General features: G+C 34.8%; 1 protein-coding gene across 7 annotated transcripts in view; it reads right to left on the bottom strand.

Annotated features, from left to right (window-relative positions):
• NF1 (neurofibromin 1) overlaps positions 1-21,896 on the bottom strand; it is a 253,323-nt gene that overhangs the window by 98,245 nt on the left and 133,182 nt on the right. For 5 of the 7 annotated variants that reach the window (XM_044248346.1, XM_044248352.1, XM_044248351.1 and 2 more), the window contains 6 exons: positions 16,836-16,898; positions 12,222-12,380; positions 11,515-11,612; positions 10,293-10,439; positions 7,870-8,016; positions 4,105-4,215 (listed from right to left, as the gene is read on the bottom strand). In XM_044248346.1, the coding sequence (XP_044104281.1) occupies positions 4,105-4,215; positions 7,870-8,016; positions 10,293-10,439; positions 11,515-11,612; positions 12,222-12,380; positions 16,836-16,898 (725 nt within the window). The remainder of the gene's footprint in view (positions 1-4,104; positions 4,216-7,869; positions 8,017-10,292; positions 10,440-11,514; positions 11,613-12,221; positions 12,381-16,835; positions 16,899-21,896) is intronic. The other 2 variants (XM_044248349.1, XM_044248350.1) reach the window with 1 other exon arrangement.

The raw sequence follows: 21,896 nt of genomic DNA, 5'->3' as shown, positions 1-21,896 counted from the left end.
TTGCCAGGTACAACAATATTCCTAAGAGGAAAACTCTTTGTTAGAACTTTTAGGTTTTTTATTTTTAATTATTCTTCAAAAATAACCTGTGTCCTGGCAACAAGTCATATCAGAGGCACATAACAAGTACTATAATCGGTCCTCTACCTTCTCCAATAATACTCCTCCCCTGCAATAAGCAATGTGAACAGCTTAATGTGTCTACTTTCACACATTTCTCAGTCTACATATGCCTGTGCACACATAGTTATATGACAATGGTCAGTCCTCCATTATACTTTAAAAAGACCCAGTCCTCCTGGCTCTTTTTAAAGTATAATGGAGGACTTCTGTTACTTTCACCTGCTCAACATCCATTTTTCCTCATCCTGGATCTGCTATCCAATTTTCCTTTGGGAAACTCTGCCCCTGGTGCCCTCTCTTTCAGTTCATGCAGTTCAAGTTGGGCTGGCGTCACCACAAAGCTCCAGGGATGGGTGCATGATTCGGGCCTAGACAACCAAGACACTCCACCCCTCTGCCGTAGTGACTGCTTCAGGAATTGGCATGTGACTCACATGAGGCAGTAAAACCAGCACTTCTGCAGCATCTACTGGGAAAGAGGTCATTTTCCCTCAGTTGGTAAGCTGAGAACACAAAACACTGCTGGCCACAGGAAAAGCCTTCTAGGAATAATATCAACCCAAAGGAAGTAGAGTCAAGAGACAGAGAAGACAATGTTTTGCAGATGACATTGTTCAAAGCTCTGCACACGGTCATGTAAGAAGCCAGACCATATCTTGATCTCCTCAGGTATATGTACCAAATGATGTCCTTTTTGGTTTACACAAGTTTGAAATTCATTTCTGTTACTTGTAACAAGCAAAATAAACTTAATGCACTGCATAATATTCCATAATATAGAGGTATCCTTATATATTCAACAATTCCCCTTTTGAAGCATAGTTACATTGTTTTTGGGTTTTTTGTTTGTTTGGGTTTTTTTTGCCACCATAAACAAGACTGCAACAATTGTTCTTTTATTTATGGTACTTTAACTACTATAAAGTAGGAGCATAAATATATGGGAGGGAATACCAGGGAAAGGTTAGAAACTAAATTAGGTCAAAATTATAGAGCACCCTGCATGTCTGACTACAGAGCCTGGACTTCAAATGAGGAATCTATGGTGTTTTTTAACACATCAAGAGAGACAAGTTGAGATTTGTACTGGTCTGCCTCCAGATGCAATGTTAAGATGACCTGGAAGAAGTTATCTGGGGATTAGGAAGTGGGAGGATAATGCTGCGTTCATATAGGTAAGAGCTAGTAAAGAGAGTCTCAGGAATGGTGGTGGCAGAAAAATGATTTCAAAAGGCATTTTCAAGGTGCCTAAAAGAAATATTGAACCATTAAGATCAAATTTTAAAAAAAAAAACACGAAACAAAAATCACAACAAATACCAAAAGACAGCCCCTGAAAAAGAATAGCACCAGGTGGTTATTTTGAATCACGTGACTGCCAGTCAGGAGCATATACTTGACTTAAGCAGCAGGCCAGAAAGACACTGGCTGACCAGCACTTAGCGTGAAACATTTTGTCAAACAGGTGTATTTTAGCTGAACCACATTCTCTTTTTGGAACCTGAAGTATGCGGTGCTGAGGTAATGAAAGAGTTAGTAGTTGTGGCTAAAACTGAAAGGATACCAAAAGAGAAAAAAACAGGAAGTAGAGCTGACTATGAAGCCAAGAGAGAGTCAAAGATTGTGAACTAGTTCCAGAATTGATAGCCACCTAGTTCTGTCTACACCTAGGCAGTCTCTGCTGTGTAACTCATGTTTTTCCTGAGGCCTACCTTTCTGAGAAAATAAGAATGTCTTCTTTGCAGTAACAAAGGCCTAACTAAAACAGTGTAACTGATTTGTCAGGGTCCCACAGCTAAAACCAAGGCTAGGTGACTGACAATGAGGAGGATAAAAGAAAAAGGTAAGAATTTAAAATGATTAGGGTTTCTAGCATGGGAAAGAATAATGATGTAACTGAGAAAGAAAATACGGTGTAAAAATTTGAATACATACTAAATCAAGTTTTGCATATTTCAAGTCTAAAATGTTTGTGGACTATCTGTAAGGAGAATGGAATCTATAGGTCAAAAAATATTCACTAATACACAGTAGTCTAAGTCACAGAAACACAGGAATATCAAAAGAGAAGTCAAACCCAAGTGTTCTTTGACAAAGCTGGCCACATAGAGATAAAGCCTTCACCATATTCTTTTGGACTTGTACCATAGTGGAAGTGGGCCTTTCTCTGCTCTGAGTTACTGTGGTGCTCAAGAATCTTGGAGCTAAGACTTCAAACCAGGTGAAAATAAAGACTGAGAGGAGCGCCAGGAAGTCTAAGTGAAAAGTTCAAAGTACTGAAAATCTGAAACTGTGAGAGTCCTATCCAAAAACAAAAACCAAAAATGAAAAAAAGAAAACCTCAAATGTACTCTGTACAGAACTCTGAAGTCACAAAATACTTCATGTGAGAGGTAGACAGGATAGTTTTTATAAGTGCTGCCCTCGCACCCTTTTTTTTTTTTAACAGAAGACACAGATTCAGAAAAAACTCATCTAAGATTATGCAGCTAATAAAACAACAGAGTTAAGAATTATTTAGCACTCTGAAGTCATCATGTTCTATAGGTTTCCTGGAAATCTCACTGTTTTAATCCAACAGAGGGTGTCTGGATCAGGCCTTTTCTAGAACCTGTAAGCAACACAATCTTACACTTTCCGATCCTAAAGGGAAAACCTAGTTTTGAGGCTTTCCAGATATCTTTGCTACTTACAAACTAACAAGAATTTAAAGGGGGAGGAGGACACATATCTATCTGCCTCTCTCACCAATGTTTCACTTTAATTACTTTGACAAAATAGGGAGGGCCAAAACACTGGTTGCATTAAAAGTTGGGGTTGAAATACAAATATGGTTCATCTCTGTTACACAAGAAAATTAAAATTATCTTAGGCAATTTAGAAATGGGTATTGGTATGAAAGTGGAGAGAAGACTCTCAAGAGAAATGAAGAGATGTTACTCAAGGGTTTTTCAAGAGGAGAGCTCAGGGTAAATGCAAGTTCCTATACTCCTAATTCCGTAACACCCAGTGCTTGGGACTCCTTGGTCTTAACGCTATCTGGATTATTGACTAAACGAATTTCCCACCTTCCACATTCCTTTCTTCAATCCTCCCCCACTATTTCTCAGCCCTCACTTATCCCCTACGCACTGTTAAATTTGTTAGAAACTTGGGAAGATTAATTCCTTCTGCTACTTAATAGCAAAACTAAGATTATGCATAGTCCTAAAATTCCAAAGCCAATGGTCCGTTACACCACATTGTCTCTAAAGTTCAAATACCATGAGTTTATGTCATCAGCATGAAGAAGTAAAAACCACCAACTTAGTATCACAGGTAAGTTCCCAAAGGAAGGTAGTATGGAGGCAAGAAAGAAAAGACCATGGCAGTGAGAGCACAGCAAGCCTCATGCCTATTGTTAAGAAGGAGTTCACAGCATTTCCAGAAAGGCTTTCAAAGGAACTAGCCTGGACTGAAGACATAATGAAAAAAATGCAGTCATTTTTCCAGGCTGTCACCTGTGCCATCCTTATAGAAATTTCCCACAGCTTCTCTGAATTATTTGTTAAGTAACCCCAATCTCGTCATACACAGCATATTATTGAAAGTTCTTAGAAACAGATTCTTAAAGTTTTAGTTTTGCTTAAAAAGAAGTGTTTCTGATTGTCATGCTGTAGATATGTTTACTCAGAATACAGCTTAAAAACAAGATACTTTGCAATTTTTTTATTATTGGTAATTAATCCACTGTAGGAAGTATTTAAAAAAAAACTGATTTTAAGAAAGAGAAGCCAAGAGGAAACAGGTCTCCTGAAAAGCAATTTCTAATATACCACTATAATTTTGTGATGATGGCTATTTATCCAGCTATATTCTTACAGGTAAACTTATCTTCAATTCCAGTAAAGTCAAATGGGAAAAACCAAACTTACTGTCTCTCTACATTTGTTATTATTTTTAAAACTCTGTTAAGAGAAACTAAAACATAGAAGTTCTTACCTCCGTGCAACATAATAAAATATAGGATTCCCAGCTTTGGAAGTCCCAGCTTGGTAGAAAATACTTAATGTTTTCAAAGCCTTGAACTCTTCTTTTTCATGTACTTGATGCCTGAAAGAAAAAAACAAAAACAGAGTAACTCAGGCTTTATATTGTCCATTGAGTATTTTTAAAAACCCATGATTAGAGCAATGATAAAATATGTAAAATGGCAAAATATTTAAAAAGCAAAACACTTTCTGAAAGGCAATTTTGTAACAAATACCAAAAATTTTCAGGTGTTACTCTTTGAAACACACTGAGTAGTTCTTAGGAATATCCTAAGAGAAGTACTGGGCAGCAATATTAACCATAGGATTGTTTTTTATCACGGTATTTTTTTTTCTAGAAGCAACTGAGTTTTCAATTTTTTTCAAGAGTTCAATTTATCAACATTTTCTTTATTGGTTTATGATTCTGAATGATTTAAAAGGCCTTCCTTTGCACATGTTTCCTTCTTCATGAGAGTTTATCCTCATAAATGGTATAAGCACCTTTTTCCAGATGGTCATTCAATTGTACCAACACCATTTATTAAAAGTTCATTCAACAGTTAAATTTAGAAACATAAGAAACAAGTGTTGGTGCGGATATGGAGGAAAAGGAGCCCTGATGCACTGTTGGTGGAAATGCAAACTGGAGCAGCCACTGTGGAAAAGAGTATGTAGGTTCCTCAAAAAATTAAAGATAGAATTACCAAATGATACAATAATTCCACTGCTGGGTATTTACCCAAAGAAAACTAAAACACTAATCTGAAAAGATATATGGACCCCTATGTTTATTGCAGCATTATTTACAATAGCCAAGACAGAGCCAAGTGTCTACTGATAGATGAATGGATTAAAAAAAAACTTGTGTGGGGGCGCCTGGGTGGCTCAGTGGGTTGGGCCGCTGCCTTCAGCTCAGGTCATGATCCCAGGGTCCTGGGATCGAGTCCCGCATCGGGCTCTCTGCTCAGCAGGGAGCCTGCTTCCCTCTCTCTCTCTCTGCCTGCCTCTCTGTCTACTTGTAATCTCTGTCTGTCAAATAAACAAATAAAATCTTTAAAAAAAAAAAATAACTTGTGTGTATACATATAGAATGGGATATTATTTGGCCATAAAAAAGAATGAAATCTTGCCATTTGCAACAACATGGATAGAACTAGATAGTATAATTCTGAGTGAAATCAGTTGAAGAAAGACAAATACCATATGATTTCACTCATGTGTGGAATTTAAGAAACAAAACAAATAACAAAGAAAAAAGAACAAAAAAGATATAGAAAGTATCTGATTGCTGGAGGAGAGGTTGGGTGGGAGGATGGGGAAAATAGGTCAAGAGGATTAAGAGTACACTTATCGTGATAAACACTGTGTAATGTACAGACTTGTTGAATTACTACACCGTACACCTGAAACAAATGTAACAATATATGTTACTTATACTGGAATGAGTGAACAAATGAAAAAATAAATGCAAATCCCAAAACTTTAAAAAAAAAAAAAAGTCCATTCTGGTCTCCCTGATTCTGAACACACTTTTTATCATATATTAAATTCCCCTGTGTATTTTAAAATATTTCTGAAAAAGTATGACTGATTTTTATGTATTCTGCTGAATACACAGTGTGTGTATAATTAATTTGAAGATTCATGTCATTCACCAACCCTGGGACATTTTCATCCATTGTGTCTTCAAGTATTACCTCTTCACCATTCTCTCTAAGCTGCACTTCTGAAACACTTACTATGCTTGTTGGACCTTCTCATTCTGTCATCTGCATTTTTTAACTTCTTTCCTATTTTCCACCATACTAATGATATGTTGGTAATGTGTTCAGAAATCTTCTTCCAGCTACGTATTTTAAAAATAAAATATTTTAAAAACATAGTTCCTTTTATGTACTATTTCTAGGTGTCTTGTGTCTTGAAGAGGGTTGGGGAGAGAGGCTGTATTATCTTAATTCATTATGTTGCTGATACCAGGTCAGCGTTTGTTTAGTATTAATGGAAACAACTTACACATCATTTGATAAGAGAATAGGTACACATGTGTATAGATAAATGATTGTGTGGCCATCTGCCTGATGTCAACTAAATTATTTCTAAGAGGTACACGTCTCTAAGAAGACTGAGAATTTTTTACTTTCTTCTTCAGATTTCTAAGTTTTGAGTAATTCAACAATTTTTATCTTTACAGCTGAGAAAATTATAAAGCTACCTTCATTTCCTTAAAAGAAAAATGGGTCTCAAAGAGCATCAGTGGAGCTGAGAACAAAAATAACACTTAACATTTATTAAACACTATATATAAACACTATATATACCAGACACTGTTTAAAATGTCTCCCATATATTAGGTCATCTAGTCTTCAAAAGCATAGAAGGTTGTTTTATAAGGGAAGTTAGGGTCTTAGGTAAGGATCAATAAATAGGTTTTCTTAGAAAAGTAGAAAAATGGCTAGGATGTCCTCAGTAATGCTGAATAAAAAATAGTTTTATATTCTTGTATTATGCAATGCTCAATGAAGTAATATGAAAATTTTGTGTGCAAATATTTCTTCAATCATTAGGAATAAACACATGTTAAACTGAAATGAATATAACAGAGCTAAAGATAAAAATTAAGCTGGCAAGGATACTGTTACATATTCATACATAATTTTTTTTTTTTTTTTTTGAGAGAGACAGAAAGAGAGAGAGAGCGAGCGAGTACGTGAGAGCATGAGTGGGAGAAGGAGAGACAATCCTAAGCAGACTCTGTGTTGAGTGGAGCCTGATGAGCGGCCCTGATCTCAGGACCCCGAGATTACAAACTGAGTTGAAACTAAGAGACACTTAACCAACCGAGCTACCCAGGTGTCCCATGTATTCACACATTCTTTTAACGGTATCAAAGAATTGGAGGCATGTGCACACAACTATGACCTATATGTAATATGATCAGTGACAGGCAATTACAATGCAAGGCTTATTATATGGAAATCTGTGATATGAATTAATTTCTGAATGTCACATTCTGCTTTTTTACTTGTTTCTGGCACATATAACAAACAAAACACTTCACCCACAGTCACTAAAGAAGTACTTACTAAGTGACTAAGTGTGAAATACTATGAAAAGTCCTTTAAAGACTAAAGGATTCAGCATGCTGCAATTGCTGTAACATCAAAAAAGTGAGTATCTAACAATAAGGATGTTTCACCTCACAAACAAAATCCTCCTAAATGAGATTCAAAACAAATGTCCACAGGAATTTTATAGCCATACTGAAAAATACTGAATTTTCCGAGTCTCAATCTGAATGAAGTTAATAGCATTAACTTTTGGAAGGGTTCTGAAAAACACTACAGTGTGGTAGAAAGAGTTCAGAATGTAAAATCACAGATCTCTGAATTACGTGCCGAATCCTGGGCAAATCACTCACTTTGAGCTATAGGACTGCCCTTAACCATAATATGATTATCTGCCCTCCCTTCTAAGTATTAAATTCAAAACACCTCAAAGCAAAATGACAAAGTACATTGCTTTTATAAGAAAATCAAATATAAAACAAAGCAAATGTCAACAATAAATAACATAAGAAAAAAGTGGGATCCCAAAATACACCCATGTGGTCATTAGGCACCTCTTTCCTGATAATCCTCTATCAGAAATACAAGTATATCTAACAAGCAGCCTAGTGGTCAGTGTTGCACCTCAACCAAAAGCGAGCAATCATTATTTCAACGTGGTACCTTACCTAGTCATAAATTCCTCAAACTTGGAACTGGTAAGGTTAAGGCTGGACCAGTGTGTATCTGCCACAGGTTTGTGCTCTGGAGGACCCAGGTATGCAAGAAGTGTTGCCATCTTATCGAAAGGTCGTCTTCCAACAGCTTTGTGATCCCTAGATAGAGCAAACTTCTTAGAAAACAGGAGCAGTTCACATTCAGCAGTATACATTGCTTTAGATTATCATTGCTTTTCTTCTGTCAGCTAGTCGTTCTTGCTGACTTGTAAATAGCACCAAAAAGACCTCACAAGGTCTTGTAAGATGGAGATATCTTAGAAATATGACCACTCCCCAAACTATAAAACTTACATAAAAATTCTTTTCTTTTCTAGTATTCTTAGTCCACTACCACTAAACAGACGATCAGTAGTTAAAATAATGTTGTGATCCACTTTTCACAAGACAAAAAGAATCCTTCTTGAGAAACTAGGCTTTACTAATTGGGATATATTTGTCCCTCATATCAGACCTCTGCTTAATCAGGATAAATATGGATTTTCAATAACAATTCAGCATTTAAAACTATACAAGAACAACAAAATACTGTTTCACAAAAAGCATCAAACTCCATAAACAATGAATCTTGGAACACTGCATCAAAAACTAATGTAATTTATGGTGACTAACATAACACACAAAAAAATCAAACTGGTAAAAATTGTGTTTATTAATGCTAACTTTGGTGAGGATGTGTACACAGAGGTACTCTCACACAGAACTGATTAAAATGTAAATCAGCATGTATACCATGAAAAGTAATGTGGCAGTTATATAGTAAAGTTGGGGCTGTGTGCAGCCAAGAACCTAGCAATTACACATTCAGGAAATACACAAGGAGATAAATATGAAGAATTTTATTACACTACTATTTAAAAGAGAGAAAAGCAAAAAACAAACCTAAATATCAACTAAGAAATGTGAAAATAAGTTCTCATACAGTGATCCAGTAAAACACTAACCTAAATTAAATAATATCAGAATATTGTGTGAAGAGACTATATTTAGTATATAATTTCTGCAAAATTTTCAAACACACAAAACTATGTTATACGTACATATAATTTCCTTACTTTGTCAGTTACCTAGAGGGAAGTTGTATCTTTTCCCCCAAGAAATAAAATGTTATAAAAATTTAAAGTAAAACAGCAAACTAATGTCAAAGTTAGACAGTAGACATGGGTCTCTATTATATTATAGCCTATACTCTTCTGTATGTTTAGAATGTGTATTTTTTTAAGACAACTGAATTAAAAAAAAAAACTGTAGCATCAAACTACCCAATTATGTATGTGAATTATGTAAGAGAAATGAATGTTTGCATTTAAAGGCTGCACAGTTTATTTTAGTGTGACACAGATAAAGCATGTTTAGTCTTCCTCTTTTAGGGCACATATCAGTCATGCCCGTATCACTTTAATCCATTAACAATTCATGAAGGATTAAAATGTTCTCTTTTTTAAACCACCATCTCCTACTTAGTTAGTTTTAGCTTCATGGTTTTCTAACGCTCCCATTAATGAATATACCATTTTTATTAGCATTTAAGATTTTCTGGACTCATTTTACATTGAGTAAGAGAACTCCTCACGCATAGGAACATGGATCCTTTATAAACATACACAACTAGAAAGGATAGCAAGTGATTTAGGCCACAAAGACTTTAACTAGGAACATCTAATAAAACAATACCGAAGTTGACCCTTTTTAATTACTGAGGGTTTTCTGCATCAAGCCTTATTTGCATATACTTGAGAGTTATCACAAATAGAACACTGGCAATGTTTTAATTATTATATTCCCAAAAATGAGCTACTCTTCAAATTCAGATGCCAATACTCATTTGAGCTTCTAGTAAATTTAAACTTCTCCACACTGTGTGCACGTCTGATGTTTTGCAAACCAGAAAAAAACCCAAAGGGCTAATTTGTGATTTCTCGGCTTAAACTTAAAAAAAAAAAAAGTATGTATCACCGAGGCAGGCTTATAGATCATTTAATATTGAAGGAACTCTTTGCCTATTTATTTATTTATTTATTTTAAAAAGATTTTATTTATTATTTATTGGACAGACAGAGATCACAAGTAGGCAGAGAGGCAAGCAGAGAGAGAGGAGGAGGAAGCAGGCTCCCTGCTGAGCAGAGAGCCCGATGCGGGGCTTGATCCCAGGACCCTGGGATCATGACCTGAGCCGAAGGCAGAGGCTTTAACCCACTGAGCCACCCAGGCGCCCCATGCCTATTCATTTTTGAAGAGAGTCTAGAGTTCTACATTTCTCTTTTCAAACCAGTTCTTATTCTGAGCAGATGCAAAATAAAAAGCATTATTCAGGACCAAATTGTTTTTATAAATTAAAACTAAATTTTCAAAATCTCATGACTCTGAAATCCTACCTGTTGCTAGAAAGATACTGGCCAATTTTCTCTTGATTGTTCCAGAGCAGACGATGTAAAGCAAGCACATTGCCATCACTGATGAAGGAAAGACTATGATTTACCGCATCACTTGTAGGACAATCAGATGCTATATCAAGGAAAAACCTTAAAAAGTATAAAATCATTAGAATTTTTAAAACCAGATATACCCATATCTATGTCTGAATTAAATTTATATGAAGTAATTTTGTAAAATAACTGAGATTAGAAGTATGGAGGATTAAGACATTATTCACACATGACTGTCATAAAACAAAACAAGAGGAGAAAAGGAGAAAGTTGGCTTTCCATTTCTAATACCTGGCTTTGGCTTCAGAGTAGGTTTTAAAGTCAAACCACAACAAAGTTAGATGGATGAGACTTTGGATTGAAGCCAGTACTTTATAGATAAGGAAACAGAGACCAAGACAAGACAAAAGAAAGACCTCCCCAAAGTCATACAGCCTATCAGGTCAGAGCCAGGAGTATAACTTTTGTTCTCTTTACTTTCTATGGGTGGTCAATCTGCTAGAATATGAATCCTATGCTGACATTTGCTTTTCTCTCCAATATGGCTTGCAGTCCAACAATATGTCTTTTGAACTCCAGCTACAAAGAAATTGATATGAACCATTATGAAAAACTGAAGACAGAGTTGTACACATCTAGCTCAGACTATGAGATCAATTAGTTTCACATAATAGAAAAAGAATTCTGGACCTTAACTTATATTTACAAAGTACTTTCTCATATGCTATCTCACTTGACACTTTAAAGTCCACACTCAGGTAGGCAAAAAGTATTATCCCTATTTACAGATAAACACAACTCAAACTCAACATTAAAAAAAAAAAATTGTCATTATATGCTATTATGCATTATGTATACCATTTTGGTTTTAGTTTGTACTAGAAGGAATCTTTTTCTTCTTCCTTTCCTCCATATTGTAGCAACCTCAAATCCTTTAACAGATGTGTCAAAACTCCCTGCTGGTTTTCAAATATGGAAATCATTATTAAATTATAAAGAATATGGATTTATTTAGCCACTGTCTCTTATATTAACAAAAGAGTAACTCTGCTCTTGACCTAGAGATGAAAAAGGCAAAAACCTACACAAAAGCTTCATGTAGACCTAGTACAGGGTGGGCAACAGACTTAAATGAAACTGACAGTACTGGAGTCAAATAGAGCAATCCTACCTCCGTGCTGCATCAAAGTTGCTTTTCACAAAATCATTAAAAGGCCGCATATGTTCTTCTTTTGTGAATAGAACATGATTGGCAATACTCTGAAGTATCTAAACAATGGAACAGGGTTATAAATCAGATCATTCATTGTATGAAGTGTACACATTCATATATTCTTTAAAAAGTACTAATTGATACAATTTCTAGTGGTGATTAAATTATTACGCATTCTATAAATACTAGGTGTTGTTACTGTTCTTTCCCAAATATAATTACTACACATATACATATGTAAGTATATATGCAAATATATGTAAACACATATATACATATTAAAATTTAAATGTCTTTCTTAATAAAAACATATATGTAAATATATGTAAACATATGTAAATATTATACATATTAACAATTTTAATGTCTTTCTTAATTTAAAAAAATCATACAGCCTCCATTTCAGAATTTCCAGAATGAATACATAGAAAACTATCTTCAGAAGACATTTACTAAGATTACTTTCCCATGATAATAAGGTCCATCAGGTATCAGTCTAGTGAATTCCTTTGTAATTTAACAAATAAAAATAAAAATAAAGCATATAAGTGAGAACCACAGGCCATTTTAAAAATCAATTCAAGTGTAAGTACAATAAATATGAAAAACAGAAAATCTAGTTGGAAGAGGAATTTTAAAAATAGATTATCAAAATAATTTTTCACCTTTGACATTAACTTCAAGCCCCTTTCAATTCTAGGTGGTGGCTTTTTATCTAAAATCCCTGCTTCATATGGTGAGACAATGGCAGGATTGATAAATCTGAGGAACATGGCACTTCCCACTGCACCGATGCTGTTCTGAGGGAAACGCTGGCTAACCACCTAAAAACAAGGAGTTGAAAATTGACTATATGGTTTGAATTTAAAAAGGAAATGGGAAGAAAAATCTCAAGGGTCAAACTTTTGCACAAAAGCTGAATAGATCAACCCTTGTAAACGACACATTTCTATTTTTTCTTAACTCCCAAAACATCAGTAAATAAAGTTTATCCCCAATTCTTGCCCTCCATCCTTTTAAAGGACAACAAAGACATCTAAGAAGAAAGAAGAACCTCATGAATGAGTTGTATAGGAGAGACCTGAAAAAAGATCTTACATTTGTCATCGTTGTTTATACTGCAAGTTTGATAAGTAACAAAAGCAGACCAAATTTTCACACAACGATTATCATATTTTACTAAGATTAACAGACATGAGAGAGCGGTCAACTCTTACAAGACGAGGCTAAGTTTGCAACAGCATACCCCCAAACATCCAATATCTAATAGTAAATACTTACATTTTGTTGTATACCTGGTACAACTGAGTATCTTGAGTAAAATGCTTGCCACACACTAAAGTTAGTTTTTTAGATTCCTATCAAGAGAAAAAACTTACTTACAAGTAACATTACTGCCAGTTCATTTTCTTCCTCAGAATTTGTTCTAAGATAAGGACCTATTATTTAAATCATAGAGGAACAGGAATTCTTGGGGACCTAAAAGAAAAAAGGATCCCACCAGCAGAAAAAAGGACCCTTTTGTGTACCTCAGGGTATAATTCTGTCAAATAAAAAAAAGTTAAGGAACAAGAAGCAGTTGCCTACACTGAAAAACATGAGTCGAATATTTAAAATGATTTCTTTTCTCTTTCTTTTTATAAAACATTCTACCTTGAAGGTAAAGTAATAGGCACATTAGACTGGGGAAAGTGTTAGGCCACCAGCTCAGCATCCATCTCTTTTCAGTGACTCCTGTTTGAAGTTAACATACGAAAATCAGATTATTCTAAAACTCACATTTTTTTTTCAAGAACGTATATTTATTTTTCAAGAACACTTTTGTAACATATTAATCTGCAAATGCTCTTGCTTAGTGTAGCTAACTGCTGCTTAAACCAGTGGTGGCTATGACAGCAAAGCCACAGCACTCCATGCAATATTCAATGATTCTAGGGACAAACTCACATTTCAGAGGATATTGGGGGAAAATGAGAAAATGGGATTTATGTGCAGAATCTCACATAACTCTAGTTTACTTTATGATGCCTTAAGAAAGTAATACCTCTTGTCACGAACTCACACGGCTCACTGACTCCAGATCAACTCTGGGAAGAATAAGGATTATTTCATTTCTTTCTATGCCTTTTAGTGTTTCATGTGGTGTATTTTTTAATGTCTTCTTTCTTTTCCACTACCCAAGAGCTCTAAATAATCTTCTACCATATCCGACAGAGAATTCATAAATGTAAGATTTCAGAGAATGAATTTTTAAGCCGAAGAATATCCCTGTAAGAGGTGATAACAGACAGTAGTTGTACTAATATATTCTCACCTTCATTTATACTACGCAGCTTGGGAAGCTTTCGTCTTAAAGTCCTCTGAGTGCTACTGCATGAAGGACAACCTTACATTTAAGAGGAAGCTGGTGCAGATGGCTAAATATAGCAGCCTTACTAGAATAGCTTGAAAACCCAAATACTGTTTGAGAATTATTTTTGGCTGAAATACAGTTTTAGAAATAGAATTAAGAAGAAAATTCCAGTGTTTTTACCACTCTGGTACAGTATTTAACCTTTTGGGATGTAGGAAGAGAAAAATGAATATATACATTTATGCAGACAAAATTTTTCATACAATTTCAGAATGTTCAGGGACCACCATTGCTACTGAGTGGTTCTTTTAGAACTCCCAAATTTTAATCTTGAAACAGAAGAAACTAATCAACAAGCCTACAGAATTTTAAAGCTTTAAGGAATGAGTTAGCAAGAAGAGGACTAAAAACTGCTTTATATTTAATTTCAAATAGGTTGTTTTAAAAGAATAAGCATATATTCAGTTTAATCCACTAAAATTCTGAAACAGCTTTTAAAAAATTAAAAGACATCATTTGGTTTCCAAGAACCATTTATAAAATACTAACCTGCTGTGAAAGTACCTCATAAAAACCAGCACATTTTTGAAAGATGCTACTTAATTAGTTTTGTCTAGAACAAAAAAATTTTAATGTGTAACTCACATTTATACTTAATACTATTCAACCTCAGAATTTAATGAAAATTTGTGATAATTATTTCCCAAAGGGAGAAACTTCTGAAAAGTACTACATCTCTACTATCCTCCACATCTTCAAAATTAATTCTTGTCAAAACTCAAAGTACCCATAACTCAGAAACACACAGAATCAATAAAAATGCTGTATAACAAGTTTCATGAGACAATTTATAAAAAAATAGTTCTTTTTATATCACCATTAATGAACATCAATGTAATTTTACTTCATAGTATACATACTCAAGTAGGGTTTTTTATTTTTAATCTAGAAAAATCTAATTTAGATCCCAAACACATTCTGCATAAATGGTCAAAGTTGGGCTAGTCTGTATGCTAAAACCAGTTTTCAGAAAAATGTCTCGTTACTTCCCTTAGTAAAATCTGAACAACATGGTACAAATAAATAGTCATAAACTTTACAACAGCAAGAGGATCACTACCACACATGCTTGATTACCTGAATGAGGTAGACAGTAAACTTCTCAAAGGAGATCTAATTATACATTATATGTTTGAGTAGAATAAATGGAATTATCTATAATATAACTACACAGCTAATAAACCAGGAGCCAGGACCTTCTCTCTTTTACATATTCCAATCCATTACACATACACCCCCCAAAGAGCTTGCTTTTTAAAGATCATTAGATTCTTAACCCAACAACTGCATAAACCAATATTTTAAATTTATGATGACTATATTGTCTTCATACTTTGGAATACATTCTAAAATACCTCATATTACCAATTAGTTTCCCTTTGTTTCCATGAGGACCTCATAACACCTGTGCTGAGAAATATATTTCAAAACTCAGCATTACCCAGAAACTTAAAAAAAAATCTGAAAATAACACTAGTAGAAAATAACATTTCAAAGAATAATTTTAGACAAAATCTTAATTAAAAAAATGCAGGGTTAGGAGGCTAGAAAACATGCTCTTAGAGAAATACAGAGAGCTGGAATTTTAATTTATGTGATATACTACACAATGCCATTAGTAAAACACTGAACAAGAGTGTTAGAAATAGTAAATTCCAACAGTGATGGTGTATATATGTTAAACCCACATACGCTGAGAATTAGAAGCATTAGAAAGAAATGTTTTTAAGCAAGACAGCCATCTAATCCAATCCATTTGCTCACAGCTGACCAAACTTAATTAACATACTCAAAATCTCAAATGCACATAAAAGCGTAGGTGTCTAAATTTTAATTTAGTTCTGAATTTGAAACAGGAATTTATTATGTGTCAAGCTTTAGACAAAGAATGAAAGATGAAACCAAATGTATATTTTAAATTTTACCTTTGTATGTAAACTACTTACATGACTCCTAAAGGTTTGTGTTTTTTTTTTTTTTACATCTTTCTCTAAAATCATTTGGATTATACAAACAAAGATTAATACTCAGCCTGATAAGTCATAATGATAACGGCAAATTCAAAATGAATGCATATTAGGACCAAATTCTACTCATGGGGAAGAAAATAATAATGATTACTATAATTTTCTTCCCTTAATTAGGGCAGGTTCATAGAAACAGGCAATATATTCTTACCACGTTAGCAAAATGAGGTGTTTCTCTACAAATAATGGAATCACTGAGTTTTCCTTTATTTCAAAAGTAGTATATTCTCAATCCCAATTGTTTAATAATGACTTTCTCTTAAGGTAAAGGTTTACCATTAGGATTTTTATAATCTAAGCACAAATATCTAGATTCTGCCTGAGACTGTTTAGATAAAAATAAAAGAAGTAAAAAAATGAAATCTTTAGGTAAGATTTAGAAAGTGACACACTCCCTCCATAAACTTTTTTTCGCCCTCCATATACTTCTAACAATGAAGAAAAACTTTCACCTCTAGGAAAAGAAACCACTCACATTACCTGCAACAAGAAGCAAGAATGAAGAGAGTCAGCATTTCCTAAGGCCTTGAAATTAAGTTTCTTTTGCATTCATTTATAATTTTTAAACATAACAATAATAAAATTAGACCAGGGATATCCAATGCAACAAATGCCCCCAAAATGCCTTTGGGATAAATCAAACCAAAGGAACACAGAGAATGTTTTGATGTAACTTAATTCCAGGGTTAATTGAAATGAAAGCTATTTTGTGCCAGAATTAGTAGAATGATTTTACAGTGAAGGTCAAATAGGCTGAAGTGAAGATGTTCTCAACAAACAGCAAAAGATTTTTGTTTTGCTTTGAAAGAAACAGCTAATAAAAAGTTCTCCAAACTTACTGATTTTTTGTTTTCCTTTTTTTCTTTTACTGTAGCTTTATTCAGTAGGGAGTGGCAAGTTGCCTACAGAACAGAGATGAGCACAAACAAGTCACAGCACCAACTACATACAGCAACAAAAACAATGTTGGCTTGTACATAAAATTACATGATCAAATGTAACACAAATGGAATCAACAAAAATTAGAAATCGATTTTGAGGGATGAATTTTATTTCTGGATTTTAATTTTTATTACATTTTTAAGCCAAGCACTAAATAAACAGCAAGAAATGTTGAGACAATCATATCTACTATTTCTGGCTATAAATCACAGAAAAGTTCTCCCCAAGTAAATTTGAGGATATTTAAGATCTACATTTAATTCCTAGCTTTTGATAAATTTCATGTAAGATGTTCATTACAAGTAGATCACACACTCAAAACACTTCTATGTGTCTACATAATTTTTTCTCCATAAATACTTCTCTGTGTATCCTTCAATTGACTTAAAGTTCTTTTTTCAGTAGCTGGCATTTAATTTAGACCTACTGATTTAAAAAATAAACATTAAATGGCTAAATATAATGGTTAAATTCACTTTAGGGATTATGAATCAAAAATCTCTAAGAAAGAGTCTCTTAAACTTTCACATATTTTTTCTGTTTGCGGGCTACTTCCTGAAGAAGTTCTAATCAGAGGAGGTTAAAAGTTCTGCAACATTTGGAAGAAGAATGTTACCAGCTCAACTAGAAATAAGCATTAATTAATATTAAAGTGAAGAAACTGCAGAGAAAATATAGAGTAAAACTATAAGCCCACTTAAAATTTTTCACATATTTGACTACCAGAATGTATCAAAACACCAAAAAGGAAAACAAAACGAAACAAAACAGAAAACCACCACAGCTTTGAGTTCCTTCTAAGCCAAATAGTTCTTTCATATCATATATCATACCATATCTACACACACACACACACACATTATTTTTAAATTAGGCTCCACACCCAGCATGGAGCTTAAACATGGGGCTTCAACTCACCATCCTGAGATCAAGACCAAGCTGAGACCAAGAATCAGGCGCTTAACTGAGTGAGCCACCCAGCCACCCCTAGGCCAGAGTTCTTTTAACTTTTAAATTAAGACTCCTGGTTGGAGTAGACTAAGCACAATTTTTAGTATCTTTAAAGCCAAGTTAAATCCACCATTCATGGAATTTTATTCTAGGAATTCAGTGCATTCAGCACCGTAACCTTAAAGTTACTTTGATATTTATTTGTTTGTCCATCCATTCATCCATCCATCCACCCACACATCCATCCAAAGAGTTATTGTGCATCCAACATGCTAGATACCATCCTAGGCATCAGAAATAGCAGTAAAACAAGACGACACCATCCTTTCCTTAAGGGTCTTTGGTTCAAACTTTAGACTATATACAAAAGTACTGGTAACCAAACAGATCACTAAAATGCAGTTTCATGCAACTTTTTTCAATTATGGTATATAATTTGCACTTACAGACTTAAAAAATTAGTGTAAACTACTTTGGTTTGGAGAAGAAGCAGATTTACTGAGAAAATATGGCATTTACTTCGAATCATAATATTTAGCTCTTTCTCAGAATTCTCTCACCATAACTAAGAGGAAATCCATTCTGGGAACTGTTTTCTCATCATAGGTATCTCTAGCTTTTCAAAAGTTGGCTTTTACAAAAGACCTAACTTGGTACCTATTTCTGCTAACTGAAAGGAACCCAAAGAGGCTTTTGCTTTTAGAGGGAAAGTAGTGAAAAGCAACTATTGCAATCAGTGCTCGTTTTGCAGCAAGCCATTAGAGAGGCAGCACACACCCCAACCAGCAAGTGGCTGCCAAGATCCTTCCCCAGGAGCTACACTCAGCATCTCAGCATCAAGTTGCCACAGCTTTGAACTTGCCTCTGAGTATCGTGCTTTATCTTGATTTATTTTATCCGTTAAATAACGGATTTTATTTATATGTGCTTTATCTCAATTTATTTTATCCGTTAGCAAGATGTGTCCTAGGGCATCAGGAAAGCCTAGGAGTTTGTAAGTGTGTTACACTTGGTATAAAGCTGAATGCAATTAAGCATTTCAATTGTGGCACATTAAAGACACTGTGTGTACACTGAACTTGCCTACATCCACCCTTCATACTGCTGACTCAGAGAGAAAGAATCTTGAAAGTTGCTGAGGTTACTAACTGGTTCTGCCAATAGGAAAGTGGTCTCTTTTAGTCAGCATCCGGAAATGGATGCAACATAAAGTCTACTGCTTGAGTGGATTGATGGGTGAGCAAAGCATGGTGTTCCATTAAGTTATCTTACACTTCAGGAGAGATTAATTTTTTTTAGTAAGCTGAAACAGAAAGTATTGGACAACGATGACCAAAGTGCTATAACAGTATAATTTAAAGGTACACATGGGTGGTCTGATCAGTTTTGAGGTAAGGGTAGCTTCATAGCTCTAAGGGTACTAGAGAGAGTGCTTCAGCTGATACTAAAGCTACTGAAAAAGTCCCAGAACTGGCAAAAACAATCATAGCAAAAACAATCATATAAGCAAGTGTTTAACCTCAATTTATGATTGGAAAAATTGCTGAGCAAGACATTTATTTCAATAGAAAAAAAGCAGACTAAGGGACACAAGGCACCAAAGGACAGGTTTGATGCCCACTATTAACACCACTGGTGATGCTATACTTAGGCCTCCACTAGCGTACCACCAGAAAACCTAAGGGCACTCAAAGGCACTGATAAGACTACTTCTTGTGTTTCATTCACATCCAAGCAGTTGGAATATCCAAGTGATTTTTTTCGAAGCACATGAGTACATTAGTCCTTTTGTTGAAAATACCGTAAAGAAAATAACCTTGGTAATAGGTGTCTTTTGATTGTTGAAAACTGTGCTGCTCCTCCACCTGGCCTTACGGAGTATGGCAATAACATTCCTGTGTGTTCTTCCTACCAAATATGATGTTCTTGATACAACCATTGGGTCATAGGCCTACTCACCACAATTAAGGCTTCCTATATGCAAAACGTGATGCATCTCACAGTAAGTGCATTTGACAGAGAAGCCAATTCCAAAGCATGTACACCAGGGATCTGGAAAGACTACAATATAAAACTGGCAATCACCAACTTTGGAGGTGCTCTTGATAAGTTAACACGTTCTGGATGTGAAATGGTGCTGAGAGGATGGTCTCCTGAAGCAGGAAACAATTTTAAATGCTTCAAACCAACAACAATAAATACAGCAATACTGACTTCAGCTAAGGAGGCTTGGTTTGTGGAAACTGATGAAGACCCCATGGCATCCCATGATCAAGAACTGACAGATGAAGAGCTGATGCCATCGCATGAGCAAAGAACACCAAGCCACACTCAACACTAGTGAACGGCCTAGAAGTTTATGCAGGAACTGAACTGAAGCACGTGAGATTTCTGTGACGATGGACAGTGCTGCCGTGACTGCAGGAAAGTATGGCTTTAATTTTGAAAGGGCACGTAGGTTTAGGGGCAGGTTTATAGAATGTCTTGAATGCCTACAAATAACTGTAGCATAGAAAAATCTGAGAGGCTAAGCAGTTGAGCATACTGTCGTATTTCAAGCTTTCCACACCAGCCACAGTAGCCACAGCAGACGATGAACCTCAGCCTTTGACATCGAGGCAGGCAGACACAGAAGAAGGTACAAACGTTAGTGACCTGCTTGCACTGATGGATTTAGACAATGATGAGATGTTAATAGATGACACTCTTCCTCTCCCTCCTATACTCTATACTCCCCTACCTCTCACCACCCCAACCTCCAACACCCCAGCCTAAAACACCTGTCAGCCCTCTGGTGTGCTTGCAATCATCCCAATTCTGGTAAAGTGAAACTACACAGTACATAAATTATTTATACTCTATACAGACTGTGTATTTATCATATTATCTCTGTTTTTACTATACGTTAATGTTATTTTAGGTAATTTGTGTTATTTGGCATGATTTGATTGGTTGTTTTGGAGGTCTGGGAATACTAAAAAATGTCCCATATAAATTAACAGTAATTGCTTCTTCCCTTTATGCCATTTTGGCTTATAAAAGACTTCACAGGAATGCTACTTTGGGATAGCAGGGGAAACCTGTCTTCAAAAACTATGAGGAGGCAAAGTAGAAATAAAGTACATGAGAAAATGTCTCAATTATAAATTTAACACATGTTCACAGTTGGCTATCCCTACATAATCTTAAGCTAGTCCACTAAGTAAGGGGACATACAAAATAAGAGACCTGGTTAAAGCATGATTCAAAAAAGTATCGAGAGTCAAAAAATATAAGCTCAAGAAAAGGGAACTAACACTCAGAGAAGTTTATTACCTAGCAATAACCTCACTTAGCTTTCAAAATTTTCCAAGTAAGTCCCAAAGCAGGAGCCATATTTACTCGAGGAAATAATGAACTACTATCCCTCCCAGCAGAACACAAAAGTACAAAGGTACCATTATGTTATTGCCAAAGTCAAAAGGGCAAAAGAAAGCCAGAAGAAGAAAGATGAATAAAAAAGCAAACTAAGGGGAAAAACTACTTTTGGTAGGAGACTCAATGAAAGAATAACTTGAGATAAAAGCTTTTTTTCTTTCTTTTAATTAATAAATGTAAAATTCCCTGTTATCATTCACTTATTAAAAAACTAAACCTTATTTATAAATATAGCACTTTTATTTTATAGTACTCCCAACAATAAACTTCTCCAACACTTCAAAACAACCCACTAACACAATATTTAAATAATATTCTTAAAGAGAATTATTTTATGTGACATATTATGATAATTCAGGTATGTTATAATACAGTATATTTTATTATGGAGTGCTTTCAAAAGCACAACACATAGAGTTTAATAAGCCACAAACGATCACCTTACTCCATTTTCTGATTTATTTTCACTACCTCCCTCCCTTCCTATAAAACCTGGCACAACATCTCGTTTACTTGGGTGGAATGGATGGGAAATTTTTATTCCTTCATTAAATATTTTCCTAAGAACTTAAAAAGTGCCAAGCCTTGTT

Source organism: Neovison vison, chromosome 5 (genome assembly GCF_020171115.1).
Source record: "Neovison vison isolate M4711 chromosome 5, ASM_NN_V1, whole genome shotgun sequence".
Lineage (NCBI taxonomy): Eukaryota > Metazoa > Chordata > Mammalia > Carnivora > Mustelidae > Neogale > Neogale vison.
This window is presented reverse-complemented; position numbering and strand designations above follow the sequence as displayed.